This window comes from Oncorhynchus kisutch, linkage group LG10 (assembly GCF_002021735.2).
Source record: "Oncorhynchus kisutch isolate 150728-3 linkage group LG10, Okis_V2, whole genome shotgun sequence".
In the NCBI taxonomy this organism is placed as follows: domain Eukaryota; kingdom Metazoa; phylum Chordata; class Actinopteri; order Salmoniformes; family Salmonidae; genus Oncorhynchus; species Oncorhynchus kisutch.
Window position 1 is genome coordinate 46,837,592 of NC_034183.2, and position 18,735 is coordinate 46,856,326.

An 18,735-nucleotide genomic window follows, 5' to 3' on the forward strand; every position below is an offset into this window, starting at 1 on the left:
TGGGATAAAAAGAAACGGGATGAAGCGAAGCACAGGCAAAATCCTAGAGGAAAACCTACTTCAGTCTGCTTTACACCAGACTGGGAGAGGAATTCACCTTTCAGCAGGACAATGACCAACAACACAAGGCCAAATCTACACTGTAGTTGTTTACCAAGAGAGTGAATGTTCCAGTTTTGACTTAAATCTGCTTGAAAATGTATGGCAAGACTTGAATATTGCCATCTTGCCATTCCCCCCAACATCTTGACAGAGCTTGAAGAACTTTGAAAATAATAAATGGGCGAATATTGCACAATCCAGGTGTGGAACGTGCTTCTAAACTTACCCAAGAAGACTCAAGAGTTTTTATTAGATTTTTTTTTTTTTTTTGCCAGAGCTGCCTCAGCTGATGCCACCGTCTGTCTGTACACTGAAAGTGGCATTAGTTTGATTTGCAAAGGAAGGTTTTAATTTGTATTTCATTTGATGTTGATGCATCTTGTGCCATTGTAGGTTCTTTAGACCAACAGACATGCACAAACATTACTTACTTAATCGTTATTTCCTGGAGGAACATTGGTGTGCAAACAAAGGTTGCCATAACAATATAAATTTTAACAGAGAAGAGAATACTGTATGTAAAGGTTAAAGATTATTAAAGATTAAACATTTGCTTGAACCAGGGGGGGGGGGGGGAAGCACCATGAGCCTCTTGACTATTTTTTAGAATAAGAAAAAAAATTCTGTGCATATTTCACCTATTCATCTTAGTTTTCAGTTAAAGGCCATGCTTTAGATATAGATTATTGTAGAGAAAGACATTAGAGAGAAAGAGAAGAATAAAGGCCTATACATACAATATGAACATTACATAGATCCATTTATATATCCCGTTTATACAGTGAATTCAGAAAGTATTTAGACTCCGTCACTTTTTCCACATGACAGCCTTATTCTAAAATGGATTTAAAAAACACAATACCCCATAATGACAATGCGAAAAAAAGTTTGACATTTTTGCAAATGTATTTAAAATAAAAAACAAATGCCTTATTTACATAAGTATTCAGACCCTTTGCTATGAGACTTAAAAATTGAGCTCAGGTGCATCCTGTTTCAATTGATCATCTTTGAGATGTTTCTACAACTTGATTGGAGTCCACCTGTGGTAATTTTAAAATGTTATTTAACTAGGCAAGTCAGTTAAGATCAAATTCTTATTTACAATGACGGCCTACACCGGCCAAACCCAGACAACGCTGGCAAATTGTGCGTCATCCTATGGGACTCCCAATCACAGCCGATTGTGATAAAGCCTGGATTCGAACCAGGGCGTCTGTAGTGACGAGATGCAGTGCCTTAGACCGCTGCGCCACTCGGGAGCCCCGAAAATGGTTCAATCCAATTGATTGGACATGATTTGGAAGTCACACACCTGTATATTTAAAGGTCCCACAGTTGACAATGCATATCAAAAACCAAGCCATGAGGTGGAAGGAATTTTCCGTAGAGTTCCGAGACAGGATTGTGTCGAGGCACAGATCTGGGGAAGAGTACCAAAAAATGTCTGCAGCATTAAAGAACACAGTCCGCCCTCATTCTTAAATGTAAGAAGTTTGGAACCACCAAAACTCGTCCGGCCAACTCTAGGAAATAAAATGTGGGGAAAGTCAAGGGGTCTGAATACTTTGCGAATGCACTGTATATACACAAGCATACACAAGCATAAAATAAACAACATTGTACACTGAAAAATAATAAAACACACAGATATATTTATATGTTATAATATGTGGACACACCTTTTCTACCCCCTTTGCCTTCTTTATTCAGTACAATGTCTGCAACCCAACCATTGGACGCACAGGGGTTCCAACCAAATGCATGTGACAACAAAATCAAATAACTAACAGACAAAACGAGTCAACCATCAAGCGGAAGGAGAGCATAACAGGGAGGTCAGTAGAAGAATGGTGCGTGACAACTCACAGTTCAACATAGATGGCGCGTGTATGTGTAACAGTCATCACTGCTCAAACCCATATTTAATATGATGGCAGTATTGAGTGAAAAATAAATCAGAACCCCCCCTAAACATCTAGTTAAAAAATAAATATAAATAAATTAAAAATACATGTTGATGCCATGTCTGGTGTCGATATGACAAAAATAATTCAGGGGAATATATTGTCAAGCTGATTTAAACAAAATAATAAAGATTGTTCCTGCTCCGAAACAAATGTGCTGATTAACAACAAAATAACGGATTACTTGATCTGTGTATTCTTGCAGAGCAAGAACAGACATTTTCCCATAGATTTTCCAAAACTTTGATTAAATTCCAGTGTTAATGCCAGCCTAATGAAGTTATGATTTCATTAGAGAACAGCTAATGACATACAAACGCAAGCTCTCGCCAAATTGCATCACTTTAACCATTGGTCACAGACTCCATCAACATTGATCTAGGGACGGTCTTCCAGATAGGATAGTTGTTGAAGGTCATGTTTTACATGTAATAAATCTGACCAGGACTACCTCCAAAGCAGTCCTTTTCTCCTATTTAGAAAATGTCAAATTGTGAGTGCGAGTCTTGTCTTATTTACACCTTGCATTAATAATGTAACATTGATTGTTTGGATTTTCGTGCCAGGACCAGACAAAGGCACAACAAAGAGGGAGGAAAAAGGTAACAAATAAATGTTGTCATGGAGATGTGAAAGCGCAACAAATTGCGACTACTCTCTGGACTCAACTTCGTTCTTCGGTCAGCTAAAACAGAAACTTAAAATAGGGCCTTACTACGGGCCACTCTTATAGCAATCCAACCAGCATTTCATGTACATGCATGGTGACAATCCACATAATGCTGCACTTGGTCTCTTTTCATTGATTTCATGTCATCATTGTTGTTGCATATACTGTTAATGTACACTGAAGTTTGGCCATAGGTCTTAGTGTCACATTAGTTTGATCTTGATTAAATGTTCCCACAACACTGTCCCTAGGTCCTGGGATCACCATTAACGGTAACATATGTGTGTGTGTGTGTGTGTGTAAGGGGTTATAACGTGAGTGTGTCTCAGGGAGGGGGCAGGGATCCAGTCCAGTTCATGGCTGCATCCAAATGGCACCCTATTGACCAGAGTTCTATGGGTCTTTGACCAGTGGTGCACTATTAATAGGGAATAGGGTGTAATTTAGGAAACACCCCATGTGTTTACATTGGGGGTCACACCGGATTCCCGTCACGTCCAACGACATCTCTTCCTCTGACATGCCTCCGGGTCCGACGAACACCCCTCAGAGTCATCGCTTTCAGAGGACAAGGCCCCAGCCAAGGGGGGCGTAGGGAGCAAGTGAGACCCCAAGCCCCCCCTCCCTGGAGCCCCCAGGAGGCCGTTGTTGAGGCGGAGGACCCAGCCCAGCTTATTGTGCAGCAGGTGGCGCAGGCCAGGGGGCAGCGGCAGTACGCTCAGGGTGTCTGGGCACTCAGGGAGGAGCTTGCGGAGGCGAGCACAGCACAGGTACTGCAGGGAAGTGGGCGTGAAGCAGGAGCGGATCACCTTCATGCTGCTCTTGGCTGCTGTGGAACACGCCATGGGGTAGAAATGCTTGTTCTGTAGCTCCGTAGCCGCCACCCCTGCAGAATAGAATATACATTTTATTGTCCAGTTTAGAATGGAAATGTATCCTTTTGCTGTCACATTACCCAACGTCACACACAAGCAAAAGGCTAGGCGCAGCACAGGGGTAACTAGCTGGGTACATGCAGAGGGGGAATATGAGAAATCCTAGGTAGGTTCCATGTTAATTAGGTCTTGAAGTGATTTATAGGGCCGGTTTTCCCATCCCAGATCAAGCCTAGTCCTGGACTAGAAATCACTTTGAATGGAGATTTGACATAAAGCATGCATTGTACACTAAGACTTAGCTTAATCAGTGTCTGAGAAACTGGCCCCTAATGCCCATCTAGTTACATACTGTCCAACCACCCATCTAACATGCAGTGTTGGGGAAGCTCCCCTGAAAATATAGTTTACAAAGTTATCAATTACTTCACACTGGAGGAAGTTAAGCTACCCTTAAAGGAAAACACCCAAAAACGATCTTACAGGCAGTATTTCTGTAACTTGATTATTGCAAACAAAACATTTCGGGACTGTATCAACAATGGACTAATCAAACAAATACCAAAATATATATTTTGGGGTGTAATTTTCCTTTAAGAAAAAATATAGTTTACTTAACTACAATTAATTTGAAAAAGTAGACAGAATGTGTAATTTAGCCTATTAATAACAACAACTGTTTCAAGTGAGAATTAGGCACGTTTGATGCAGTAAAAGAAAGGAAATTCTTGCCTCCTTCACCCATATTTTCTTATCTTTTTGCCCCAAAAATTAGTGTGTAGTTCCAGTAGTTAACTACAACGCTACATGGCAAAAAAGTCATTAACTTCTTGATGACAGGGGGCAGTATTTTCACGTCCGGATGAAATGCATGCCCAAATTCAACTGCCTGCTACTCAAGATATGCATATTATTAGTAGATTTGGATAGGAAACACTCTGAAGTTTCTAAAACTGTTTGAATCATGTCTGTGAGTATAACAGAACTTATTTAGCAGGTCACTCTTTTCAATGGGTTTTCATTGGGAATCCAGATTTCTAAAGGGACCTTCTTGCAGTTCCTATCGCTTCCACTGGATGTCAACAGTCTTTAGAAATTGGTTGAGGTTATCCCTTTGTGTAATGATTAAGTACGGCCACCTTGAACGAGGGTCACTTCAAGTGTACTGTTAGATAGAGGCGCGTGACCAGAAAGCTAGCTACAGTTTGTTTTCCTCCTGTATTGAACACAGATCATCCAGTCTTCAATTTTATCGATTATTTACATAAAAAAATACCTAAAGTTGTATTACATGTGAAATGTTTTGGCAAAGTTTACAGGTAACTTTTGAGATATTTTGTTGCGCAGGTTGTTTTTTCTGGATCAAACACGCCAAATAATTGGATATTTTGGATATATATCGACGGAATGAATCGAATAAAATGACCATTTGTGATGTGGGACATATTGGGACATATTGGAGTGCCAACAAAAGAAGCTCGTCAAAGGTAAGGCATGAATTATATTTTTTATTTCTGCGTTTTGTGTCGCGCCTGCAGGGTTGCAATATGCTTTCTGTCTTTGCTTACGGAGGTGCTATCCTCAGATAATAGCATCGTTTGCTTTCGCCGAATAGCCTTTTTGAAATCTGACATGTTGGCTGGATTCACAACAAATATAGCTTTAATTTGCTATCTTGCATGTGTGATTTAACCAAAGTTAGATTTTTATAGGAATTTATTTGAATTTGGCGCTCTGCATTTTCCCTGGCTTTTGGCCAGGTGGGACGCTAGTACACATATCCCAGAGAGGTTAACTACTGAAATTGCTACCAAGATTTGAATTTAGTTCAACTACCACCAAGCTAATGCAAAACGTAGTTAAATTACTATATGTAGATCACTACTCACCCCACCTGGTCCCCTTGACCTGTGACCCCTGTAATTACCTATGCACTTGCGGTTCTTAAAGAAGGTGAGTGTTCCATGCCATGTGTCCAGGTGCACTCCGATGATTGAGCCCTGGCCGAAACGTGAGGAGAAGTTCACCTTGTCTCCTTTATGATGTAACAGACCTAGAATATGACCATATTAGCATTATTATTATTATTATTATAAGGGGGGGGAAACAGGCTCACACACACACACACACACAATTATTTCATGTTTCAAAACAATTTCTTTATCCAGATGAAGGGTACTGTTAAGGGATCCCCTATGGCTCCTAATTATGCTAATTTTTATGTGGGTTACATAGAGAAACAGTCAATTCTCAACCACCTCAAAATCTATTATTTTTGCCCAACATTATTTGGAAATGGTACATTGATATCTTTGCTCCATTTGGGAATTTTCCACTCCAGTTAGCTCATCATCAAATGCCAACTAGTGTTGGCACAATGACTTGTAGTCTCTGGGAACAGCTGGTGTACCTGTAGACTTCCTGTCAGCATTGGCTAGCGAAACTACCTACCTTCATACTGCATGGTCATGGCTAAACAGCTTTTGTCAAATTGACATCAAAAGTTATTATTTTTCATTTTAGCTAACCCTTTTCATAACCTTAACCCAATTCTCCTAAACTGCTACGAAAAGTCAAATCTGACAAAAGCTGTATTCTTTCTAGTCAAAACCATACTTGACGAAGAGACATAAAAATGATATCCACGAGTTAATCGGACACTGGGCAAGTAGATAAAAGGTCAACTTTTTTGGGATTAACTCTCTGATGGGGTTATTAAGAGTAATCCGTTGGAAAACCCTGAGTTTATCTTATACACAGACGGTTCAAGCATTGTGGAGGGGGATGTAAGGAAGGCAGGTAGGGCAGTTGCTACTGTTGGGTTCTGAGGATCTGAAATATACTTATTCATGTCACTGAGGGAGAGAGGATAATGTATAACATTTACATTATGTCAGGATATGTTATTGTTAGCCATCAGGGATCCTATGGGAGGGATCCACTGGGAGGACACAGTCTGGTACCAGGCACCATGACAGCAGTGAGTTGGAGAGGAGTGAGCACTTGGGGTAGAGGTCAGGTCAGATGAAGTGAGGAAGAACAGATATCACTAAGGTTCTGTCTAGCAACAGAGATGCATTGGCTGTTCAGATGTGTAGGAGGAGACTCAGGAGGAAGGGTTAAATATCAGTGCTTGTGTGAAATGTCGTTGTCTAATGCAGCTGTATTGATCCTCTGGGAAGAATTAAACTTGGTTAAGCTTTCATAGTGTCCGTAGTTTTTTTATCCTGAGAATTAGAACCTAACACTATAATGGACAATGTGATAGTGACAGGCACGTTAGATTTAAGAAAATCAGACGTTCACTTTATGAGTGACACAATGTTTAACTATTGCATACAACTCTCTAATGTAGTAGCGGAAGCAGACAGACAAGTATAAGAGGCGTGGGGAATAAGTCCCGAGGGGGGACATGACGTAGTACCAGCACAGTGGGTGATGGTAAAAAAATATTTAACAGAGACATTAGAGCCAAAATGGGAAGGTCCTTATCACGTTCTGCTCATAACGAGGTCAGCAGTAAAAGTCCATGGAAAATCACTATGAATATTATGTCACTCATTGCAAGGTTGTCCATGTTGATGACAAAGCGGAGCCTGGAGAATAAAGAACTGATTGATTAGCCATCGGGGGCCAATCTCGGGTGAAGAAGCATAGTAAGATGATCAGAACCTGATATGCTTCTATGTTGTACACCGCAGTCATCATATTAGGGATATCTAGGTGAAATGACCAACATCTTCCTGAAATCGGGACATGCTTACTTAGGGAAATCTATGTGAAATATCAATTTCTCTTGAAACCAGGACATGTTACTTTCACTTTTTTGTTTCCTTCGTTACAGGTTACTACAATCTACAGTCTAAAGCAATATCCCTTGACCCAAGGACTGTACTTGAAATTATACAAGATCACTTCTCTAGTGTTCACTAGAGAAGTCCTTATCAACCAGTGGAACGGAAGAAGAATTAGAAAGGAAGATTTCCTCACTACCTGCACACTTTCAGAACATAATTTCTAATAGTTATCTATGTGGGACTGATACCAGTGTGGAAGAGCGGATCACTTTTAAAGAACTTGGTAAATGATTACCTTGTCAATAGGACGATTGAATATTATGGTCTTGTAGACAATTAAATTTTTTTGAGTTTCCTCCTAATACAGGATGTGGTAGGAATCGTAAGGGACATCCATCATTACACCGGTTAATACTTATTTTTTATAACTTTGTTTGAAATCTATTTCTTATTGTAACATCAAGTAAAATATGCCCTTTGTGTTATAGAAATGCAAGGTGTTTAATGTGAATGATTTTATGCATACTGCTAATGTGTTTTATACTGTATATTTTTTCATGTTTAAAAAAAATTATTTTCTAAAAAGACATTAAGTATATTTCTTTTTAAAATGGTCTAGGGGGAGTATAAGAATATTTTGAAGATAAATACACAACACAGAGGACGAGAGGTCAAGAGTACTAAAAGTCAATAGAGTACTAATGGTCAATATGGAATTATCAATGGAAATAGATGGTTTTCAGTTCAACATCTGTTAGGAATGTCAGTCCTGAACTCATAGCTATGTGTGGCACGTTCTCATTGGTCCAACCTGAAATAGGATACTTGTAATTTGGCCATTGGCCCAGTTTTATTGCAAGGAATTCTAATTGGCCAACAACAGGCTAGGGCTGGGTTATAAAACTACATCCTGTCCCTTTGTTCTGTGGAGAGAATCACTGAGGACAGGGAAGGAACGACCATCTAACATCTACCTCTCAGCATAAAATATATGATTTATCCTCTTTGAATAAACCTATTTCCTCCCCCTGATTTGCTATAGGGTTTGTGTTATTAAAGAATAACATCAACTGCTAACAGCTCCAAAAGTGAAAACCCTGTCCAGCAGAGCAGGCACCACTACAGGCAGGCTCAATCAAACACTGAAAGTATTTGAAAGAAAACGAATACGATATGAACCCAGGTCTGTTTGTGATAAGGACTATCTGATGGATTATATGGTTTTACCAGTGTAGGAGAGACCCCAGCTGTCGTCATCTTTCCCCAACAGGCTGCAGAAGGTATGTCTGTACTTATCCAGGTTCACGTCACAGGTTCCGATGCCTACCATCTACACAACATCGAAGAGTCTTCATTCAACATGTTCACCTTAACCACATAACATCAAAATAGAACAGTAATCAACATGCTCACCATTATACAATATGCAAAAGGTTCACAAAATAAGCTTTAGGAAAGAGAAACCACTAAACTTCCTAAGGTCTTACAAGACTAAGCACCAACCCCCAGCAGAGGAGGCTGGTAAAAGAGAGAAATCAGAGGACAGGCTCATAGTAATGGCTGGAATTGAATGAATGAATGAAAACGATTCCATTACAATGTGCCCGGCCTCAGATTTAAAGTGACACCTGTCTCCACTGATCCTCATAATGCTGTCTCCTGAGTAATGATGGGCAGAGCCTCACCATATCTGTCCCGTACACTGGTGATGTCATCTTGATCTCCCAGAAGTGCTGTCCATCTGCCAGCTCCTTGGAGCCTCTTATGGCTGCTGTGCCGCAGCTGTACTCCGTGTGGAAGTTGACTTTGCGGTTGTCGCAGGTCATCAACGTGGCCGTGGAGCGGTTACTATCGTCCCACACCCAGTCGAAGTCTGCAATGTCCGGAGGTTATTGGATTAAATGACAGTTGACTTCCAACATTTCAGACACTTAAGATATTTTAATAAGCAAATGGTGAGAGCTTCACTTTTGGGAACTCCCTGATACAGCATGGGCATGAAACATAAGAATATCCTCAGAAACAGCGTGAAATACCTGAAGGGACTACCTGAACTTGACCTATAAAAAGAGCTCACTTTTCCACTTCAAAACGTTTTGCTACGGTGTGCCCTTCTGAACACAACCCTAGTTCCCCACCCTGCCCCTCCAGTCCTCACCCTGGTCTTCCTCTCCACAGTGGCAGTCTTTGATGCGGTGGAAGCCCCGGAGATGTGGGTTGTAGCTGGGCTCGGCCTGGGAGTCGCAGGTGCAGTACGACTCTCCGGTAACGGGCACGGCACTGGGGACCGGTGGCACCACGGGACGGTAGTCTGGCTCAGAGTCTGAGTCACTGTACTGCAGAGGCCACAAACAGTACATAACAGTGCTCAAATATGTCAGCTGTACTTGACTCCGCTTTTCTGGCACAATGGAACTGTCTATGTCACAGGTGCCAAACTCATTCCACGGAAGGCCAATTGTCTGCGGATTTTCGCTCCTCCCGTGTACTTGATTGATCAACTTGCCTTTGGTCCCTCATTAGTTAGGAACTCCCCTCACCTGGTTGTCTAGGTCTTAATTGGACACAAACTGAAAGGAAATAACAAAAACCAGAAGACAATCTTCTCTCTATGGAATGAGTTTCACACCCCTGGACTACGTCCGTCACAAACCGACCCTTACCTGTAAGCGTTCGTAGCCCCACTCTTCACTTTCTGAGGACAGTACCAGCGCCCGGGAATCAGCATCTCGCCGTAGTCCACTCCACACGTAACGCCATGCCCGGCTGTTCCTGCTCCGCCTTGACATTGCAGCAGGACACCTGGGGGAGGGAGGAGTCAGGAGAGTCAGAGTTGGGTGGACAAAGGTTGCATCCAAAATGGCACCCTATTCAGTGCATTACTTTTGACCAGAGCCCTATGAGCTCCAGAAGTTGACAATTTTACAATGTAGGCAAAAATGTGATATACAGTGCATTCGGAAAGTATTCAGACCCCTTGACTTTTTCCACATTTGGTTACGTTACAGCCTTATTCTAAAATGTATTAAACAGTTTTTTCCCCCTCATCAATCTACACACAATGCCCCGACAATTTTTTTAATAACGGAAATATCACATTTATATAAGTATTCAGACCCTTTACTCAGTACTTTGAGAGCCCCGACGATCGATCTGAACATTAACACGCATCACTTGCGGTATGGTTATGGAAGCACAAGGACCTTATATTTCATATCAGTAAGAAACATACACCTTTATAGGGTTAGTGTCCCCACACCGCCATCGCCATGTTACAGAGTGTGTTTACAGAAGACAGAAGGAAGGCCTCCTGTGCTAATTAGCATGCTCCTAACCTGTGTGTAACGGAAGAAGGCCGCCAGAAATGTGTTGTCACTGAAAAACAATGTTGGCTGCAACTGTGATAAATCAGGTTAAAACAGTATATACTTTGCATTTGTGAAATTATATTGATGAGATATAGAACCATATCGCAATTTAGAATTAATTCACGTTTAGATAAGAGTATTTGACTGCCAGAGCCAGTCTACCTCTGAAGATACTGGATCATATAAGGTCCTTGGACCGTAACGATACGCTCCTTATTAACCTCTAAAGGTCTAAGCCAGGGATCATCAACTAGATTCAGCTGTGGGCTGATTTTTTCTTGAGTGGATTTGTAGACTGCAAAAATTCACTAGCTAGCTAACCAACAACCATGTATTTGAGACAACAGGTGCTCATTGTGCAAATGTATTCACGTTTTCAATAAACATTGGAAACAAAATACAGTTAACATGTTGTCAACAATCTAAGCCAAAACCCTGTCTGTTTTGCCTCTTAGTTACACATGCGTTGGTTTTGTTGCTAAACAACCAAGCCGTATATTAGTTTGTAGGCCAAACCGTTTGGACTCTACAGACTCATGTTTTTGTGAGAAGACTGATTTTATGGATTTCTCTTGGTCTGACAAACAGTGATGTAGCTCTGCCACATTCCACAGCAGATGCAGAAGGCCGACATAGGCGGATCTGGTGGATTGAGCCAATGCAAAAAAAACATAACGCAAAGACAGATTTATGGGGCATTTTAATTATGTTAAACTGATGCACGGGTGCAATCAATCAATTAGGGGGTTAAGAGTACATCTTGGGCTAACTGATGCCTAGCCTTGCTACACCATCAATTATGGATAAATGAAGATCTCCTACTCAGGCTATTTACCATTTAAACAAATTGTTACAGTTCCGGTCTGCTTAAGGGGCACCAATGCAATGCATAGAAGAATGAGACAGATATTTCACCGGATGTATGAATGTGACGCATCCAGTTGGCGTTTCCACACCACCAAATATGGTGATGAGAGGAAGCCCAGTGGCCTGCAGTGTGAGAAGATGGAGAGAGATGGATTTCAAAAACTAAAATCTGTAACAAACAGTGGACTGTGTTTTTTAGACTTTACCCTTTGCCAAAGTTTAAAAAATGGCCGAATATAGTTATTGCACACGCACTTCACAGCGTAGACGTTCCCTAACGGAAATATGCAAATAAAATGCTAGAACGCACCAATAGATTCTCACCAGCTTGTGCTTGGCTCTGCCCACCTCCTTGCTTGTTCTGCCCACTATGATTATTTTGCTCCATTTGGAAAACTAGTGGTGCACGACTCCAGGATTTTTGGAGTCGAAAGGAGTAGACTCTGAAATGGATGCGCACAGACACCATCTCATTATTGCAGTCCTACTAGGAAGACTATATTTAGAGGACATGAGCATGATGTTGCCCACTTGCCTATAAAAGGCCTATTTTGTTTGAATATAGAAGGTAATGTGTAGTAACAAAAATATTTCAGTGATATTCCTGCTGTGTGCAGCCTTGACGTGTCCCATGATGCAGCGCACTTTGCTGATAAACCTGTTCTTTGCCATGTTATAGCTCTATTCGGTCAAGTATTACCAGAGAGGATGTTTCATCTTCCTTCTCTGCAGCATTGCCATGTTCACGGTTTTCCCGCCATATTTGGCTACATATTTTGGTTGCTGGGCAACACGGACTTTCAACTCCCCCCCAAGATTGTCTATGGGGTTAAGATCTGGAGACTGGCTAGGCCACTCCAGGACCTTGAAATGCTTCTTACGAAGCCACTCCTTCGTTGCCTGGGCGGTGTGTTTGGGATCATTGTCATGGTGAAAGACCCAGCCACGTTTCATCTTCAATGCCCTTGCTGATGGGAAGGAGGTTTTCACTCAAAATCTCACGATACATGGCCCCATTCATTGTTTCCTTTACACGGATCAGTCGTCCTGGTCCCTTTGCAGAAAAACAGATGATGTTTCCACCCCCATGCTTCACAGTAGGTATGGTGTTCTTTGGATGCAACTCAGCATTCTTTGTCCTTCAAACACGACAAGTTGAGTTTTTACCAAAAAGTTATATTTTGGTTTCATCTGACCATATGACATTCTCCCAATCTTCTTTTGGATCATCCAAATGCTCTCTAGCGAACTTCAGACGGGCCTGGACATGTACTGGCTTAAGCAGGGGGACACGTCTGGCACTGCAGGATTTGAGTCCCTGGCGGCGTAGTGTGTTACTGATGGTAGGCTTTGTTACTTTGGTCCAAGCTCTCTGCAGGTCATTCACTAGGTCCCCCCGTGTGGGGTTCTGGGATTTTTGCTCACCGTTCTTGTGATCATTTTGACCCCACGGGGTGAGATCTTACGTGGAGTCCCAGATCGAGGGAGATTATCAGTGGTCTTGTATGTCTTCCATTTCCTAATAATTGCTCCCACAGTTGATTTCTTCAAACCAAGCTGCTTACCTATTGCAGAGTCAGTCTTCCCAGCCTGGTGCAGGTCTACAATTTTGTTTCTGGTGTCCTTTGACAGCTCTTTGGTCTTGACCATAGTGGAGTTTGGAGTGTGACTGTTTGAGGTTGTGGACAGGTGTCTTTTATACTGATAACAAGTTCAAACAGGTGCCATTAATACAGGTAACAAGTGGAGGACAAAGGAGCCTCTTAAAGAAGAAGTTACAGGTCTGTGAGAGCCAGAAATCTTGCTTGTTTGTAGGTGACCAAATACTTATTTTCCACCATAATTTGCAAATACATTCATAAAAAATACTACAAAGTGATTTTCTGGATTTGTTTTTCTCTAATTTTGTCTGTCATAGTTGAAGTGTACCTAAAATCTCAAATATAAAATATTTTGATTTGTTTAACACTTTTTTGGATGCTATATGATTCCATATGTGTTATTTCAAAGTTGATGTCTTCACTGTTATTCTACAATGTAGAAAATTGTAAAAATAAAGAAAAACCCTGGAATGAGTAGGTGTGTCAAAACTTTTGACTGGTACTGTATATTTCACTGTGGCCTGTTGCTGAGTGTCAGGCAATGAGGCAGGCTGATGCTGAGTGATTGGTGGGGAGGGCCGGAGAGGTTTGTGTGTGTGTGTGTGTGTGTGTGTGTGTTTGTTTGTTAAGAGAACACTACAGTTATTGGCTAAGTCATGTGAGGGAGAGGACAGAAAGCAGCACACGTGCATGTTGTGACAACTTTTTACCAGTTGAATGTAGGCCATTTAGACTGTCATTAGGGAGACACCTATTTGTAACACTTTTTCCATAAAACATTATGCTAGAACTGATGCACATCAAGAAACAATGGAGACAAAGTATACTACTTTCAAGATAACTATTTTATTGTAGTTATTTTCTAAATTGTGATGTGATGCCCATCAACAGGAGCCATGCTTTTACTCCTGTTTGCTCAAAGTGTGATGAGGAAAGGTGTGTTTATGTATGTTTATCTGTCTTTTGAATGCACATTTTCACAAATGCACAAAAATCTTAAATAAACATAGTCTTGTTGCACTACTGTCTACAGGAATATATATTAGCGTGAATGGGGATCATTTGAGTGCAACTTTGAAAGGCTAGCCCAGCTAGAGAGGGTCTCTTTCAGGTACAGACAGTGTGAGTTCTCTGATTTTCTCACGGTATTCCTTTGTCAGGCAAATATACTTGAGTTATGACGGTCCAGATGGCAGCATTGTTTGCCTTGGATTTGTAGCCCTTCCATGCAGGTATGTTGTTAAAATGTGACATTTTTGTATTTCATGTTTGATGTGCCTAGTTAGCTGTCGTTCATTTTGTTAACTGTCTGGTCATGTCAGGAAGGGTGTTGTATGCCTGCAGTATAATAGAACATTCAAATAAATACTTCTTATTAGCAAATTACTAGTATATTGGTGTACAACTTTAATAAAATGACATTTGAGTCTTTTGAAAATATGAACATGTACATTTTGTACGATCATTTTTTTTGTTGTCAGTTTGCTCAAAGCGTGGTGAGGAGAGGCAAATATACTTGTGTATGAGTCCAGACAGCAGCATTAACATTTGCCTTGCATTTGTATCCATTCCATGCAGTCATTTAAAAAAAAGAGAGATAACCGGGGCCTCCCGGGTGACGCAGTGCTAGCTGTGCCACCAGAGACTCTGGGTTCGAGCCCAGGCTCTGTCGCAGCCGGCCGAGACCGGGAGGACCATGGGGCGAGGCACAATTGGCCTAGCATCGTCTTGGTTAGGGAGGGTTTGGCCGGTAGGGATAGCCTTGTCTCATTGCGCAATAACGACTCCTGTGGCGGGCCGTGCACAGTGCACGCTAACCAGGTCGCCACTGTTTCCTCCGACACATTGGTGCGGCTGGCTTCTGGGTTGGATGTGCGCTGTGTTAAGAAGCAGTGTGACTTGGTTGGGTTGTGTTTCGGAGGACGCATGGCTTTTGACCTTTGTCTCTCCCGAGCCCGTACAGGAGTTGTAGCGATGAGACAAGATAGTAACTACTAACAATTGGATACCACGAAAATGGTGAGAAAAAGGGGGTAAAAGAGACAACCAGCAATTGTGTCCAGAGCTTTCCCTTCCACCTAAAACTCCCCAGAACACAACGCAAAAAGGTACCAGTATAGAACCGGTTCCAAAAGCACTTGAAAACGGCTTTGGGCGCACTAGAGTGCATTACATAAATTTGCTCAGAGGTGGTTTAAACTGCATTCTAATGTTGACTGCTTAAAGAAAAAAGGTATCAAGCATGCTTTATGCTTTATGCATGCATGGGTCTCCGGGGCTACCCGAGTGGAAATTTGAAATGGAAGCTGTTCATCTTATGGAGAAAAGTCCTCAATGTAACTGACATTAGGCTAAATGTGTAGAACTATACATTTGCCTCTGCTGGCCATCAAGTAGCCTATTAAATGTATATGCCATTGTATATGCCATTTCATACAATAAATATGTTGAAATGACAACATCACTGGAGTCATTGCAAATCAATGTGTGTCACTTGTGTAGCCTACCTGGACCTGGCAAAGCAATTTAATAAATAGCCTACGTTTGTTGTTGTAGCCTTGTATTATTATGAACGCATTAGATTGACGTAACAGTTGTCAGATTAGGCTACAGGTAAAATAATTATTTATTTATTTTTATAAACACTGGCTGTTGTTGACAAGCATATTCAGTTCATATACATATTATTGAAATTATGACCCCATCCTCAGCAGCCTATTTTTTTTCTATATTTTTTTAACCTTTATTTAACCAGGCAAGTCAGTTAAGAACAAATTCTTATTTTCAATGACAGCCTAGGAACAGTGGGTTAACTGCCTGTTCAGGGGAAGAACGACAGATTTGTACCTTGCCAGCTCGGGGGTTTGAACTTTCAACCTTCCGGCTACTAGTCCAACGCTCTAACCACTAGGCTACCCTGCCGCCCCAAGCAGGCTGTTGGGAAACAAGCACCTCTAATTGCGAAATCGCCTTACTCTTCATTAATAAATTAGTCTTAATTTGAACTAAGCAAGCTGCTAAATCGTTCAGTTTATATCTTGCCTACATCTTGTCTAGGATACTGTAGACTATCTGAAATGAGATGTAGCCTATCAGGGGCTATAGGATACGCTAAGCTAAGCAAACTACAGCAAAATGTAATTGCATTCATAAACCCAGATTTTAGTCTGTAGCCTATGCCTATTGAAATTACAAGTCAATCTTGCAAATGGCCATTTATAATGGTTTGTAGTCTTAATTTCTGGCACATAATTGCCAGAAAATAGCCTAACAGTTTTTTTTATGTTCATCCAAGTATTTCTTGCTCAGAGATTTACTGTCGGATTTATCTATAGCTATGCACACGCGCAAAGGGGATTTATATACATTTAAAAACCTTGTTCGAGCCCTGAATGCTGATTGGCTGAAAACTGTGCTACATCACACCATATACCACGGGTATTACAAAACATTACTTTTTACTGTTCTAATCACAGTGGTAACCAGTTTATAATAGCAATAATGCACCCCGGGGGTTTGGGGTATATGGCCAATATACCATGGCTGACAGCTGTATCCAGGCACTCCGCATTGTGTCATGCTTAAGAACAGCCCTCAGCCATGGTATATTGGCCATATACCATACACCTCTGGACGGTTGAGCTAGCATGAGCTAATGTGATTAGCATGACATTTTAAGTAACAAGAACATTTCCCAGGACATAGACATATCCAATACGGGCAGAAACATTAAATTCTTGTTAATCTAACTGCACTATCCAATTTACAGTAGCTATTACAGTGAAAAAATGCCATGCTATTGTTTGAGGAGAGAGCACAGTTATGAACTTGAAAATGTATTAATAAACCAATTAGGCACATTTGGGTAATCTTGATACAACATTTTGAACAGAAATGCAATGGTTATTTGGCAAATACAGAATTACGCCTTACCTGGAATAATACATTGTGACCTCTCTCTTGCATTTCAAAGGTGGGGGGGGGGGGGGGACATGTTTTTTCATTTGTATTATCTTTTACCAGATCTGTGTTATATTCTCCCAATGTGTTATATTCCTTTCAAATGGTATCAAGAATATGCATATTCTTGCTTCAGGTCCTGAGCTACAGGCAGTTAGATTTGGGTATGTCATTTGATTTTGATTTTTTTAAAGGGTCCAATCCTTAAGAGGTTGCAATGTCATAACTTGCAATTATTATTATTTAGAGGAAACCCGAATTTTGCTTCTAATGTCGTTACAAGTTACTACGTTACAAGTTACTATGATACTCAACGTTACGGGAAAATGGTTTATTGTAAGAGATATGGCAACTCCTCCCATGCTGTCAAAAAAAAGTGTGTACTAGTTTTTCCGAGCCTTTTGGGTTGGCTTTGAGTGGTCATGGGCTCGATATTTTAACTTCACCTGGCAACCCTGCGTCTCTCTATACACTTCACGTACCATCAACTGTCATGCATAGATTTTAGCTAGCTACATGTTACTTACCTAGTTGCTGTGCATAAAATAACCATCCATCTGTTTAAACTAAGTGACCAAGCGACGCAAATATGTAGGCTAGGCTACTGACTAGATCATACAATCAATCATCTCGTCTGGTACGTTTTGGGCCTAGCTGGCTCGCGAACAGCCCCAACAGTGCTGCAACACGTTTTCAATTTAACTAACGTCAACGGGCTAGCTGTGCCTACATGGTCAAGGCCTAAACATTTACATCATGGCAAAAATGTAAGAAATAATATGCATCATAACTAGTTACATATCTACAGTTTAACCTTTCTCCGACAACATGTTATTGTTGTTGACGTTAGCTAGCTTGCAAGTACCTAGTTAGTTACAGTTGGCTGGCTAGACAGCGTTAGCGCGATTGCTAATGTACCTGTATTGTAACGTTACCAGCCGTCCGTTTCCTGTCCGACACTTAAAAATAAACGCTTAGTGTTCGTTAAATGCCACAGGACTATATAGGCCAATATCTTTTTGAAACATTTGCAGCGAAGTACTTTCTTTACTAACATGCTAGTCGGCCAACTAGCTTAAGTCACTCTCTATGACAGTTTCTAAACCGAGGCGCAACATCGCGAGACTTCCGGAAACGCTTGCCAGACCAGGCCGGATTTGAGACTTCAATGACATACGTCAAAAAGTATTCCTTAGTTTTTACTTTTCTCAAAATCTAAAGGCACAACCTGGATTCTAACAATGTTTTAAGTAGTTCAACACGTTATTATTCCAACATCGTGAAAGTGCGAAACGGACACGTGTTCATTTTCGTCACAAATGACTTTATAGTTAATAAGGAGTGCCTTTGATTTGAAGGCTTGCACGTGCGCAGTTTGGCGCGAGACGTCCGTTAACCCGATGCTGTGTTTCTACGCATTTCTTTAGCTCGCCAGCGTCGCCACCGACATCGCCTGAAGCGGGATTTCTATCGGCGAAGCAGTTTCTGCCCAACTTCAATCCAAAGATTTTTTATAACTAACCCAAGA

General features: G+C 41.2%; 1 protein-coding gene across 3 annotated transcripts; it reads right to left on the reverse strand.

Annotated features, from left to right (window-relative positions):
• Positions 1–428: 428 nt before the first annotated feature.
• Positions 429–18,699, reverse strand: LOC109898246 (SPRY domain-containing SOCS box protein 3-like). Of its 3 annotated transcripts, none has more exons than XM_020493143.2 (7): positions 17,735–18,699; positions 10,075–10,213; positions 9,570–9,747; positions 9,097–9,284; positions 8,639–8,741; positions 5,542–5,667; positions 429–3,625 (listed from the first exon to the last, which is right to left on the reverse strand). In XM_020493143.2, the coding sequence occupies exons 1-7, from the start codon at positions 17,758–17,760 to the stop codon at positions 3,231–3,233; spliced, it is 1,155 nt and encodes a 384-aa protein (XP_020348732.1). In that variant the 5' UTR covers positions 17,761–18,699; the 3' UTR covers positions 429–3,230. The 3 variants fall into 3 exon arrangements, with proteins under 3 accessions (XP_020348732.1, XP_020348733.1, XP_031689666.1); XM_020493144.2 differs by having other exon boundaries at positions 18,126–18,697; XM_031833806.1 differs by having other exon boundaries at positions 17,181–18,109.
• Between the last annotated feature and the right edge of the window lie 36 nt (positions 18,700–18,735).

Bases quoted from the DNA above. Each gene is read 5' to 3' on its own strand.
- LOC109898246 (XM_031833806.1), bottom strand. From the start codon at position 17,251: ATGAAAAAACATGTCCCCCCCCCCCCCCCACCTTTGAAATGCAAGAGA. The intron at 10,214-17,180 runs GTAAGGCGTAAT...TCCCTCCCCCAG, and splicing joins GTCACAATGTATTATTCCAG to GTGTCCTGCTGCAATGTCAA. The intron at 3,626-5,541 runs GTAATTACAGGG...TCTATTCTGCAG, and splicing joins TAAGAACCGCAAGTGCATAG to GGGTGGCGGCTACGGAGCTA.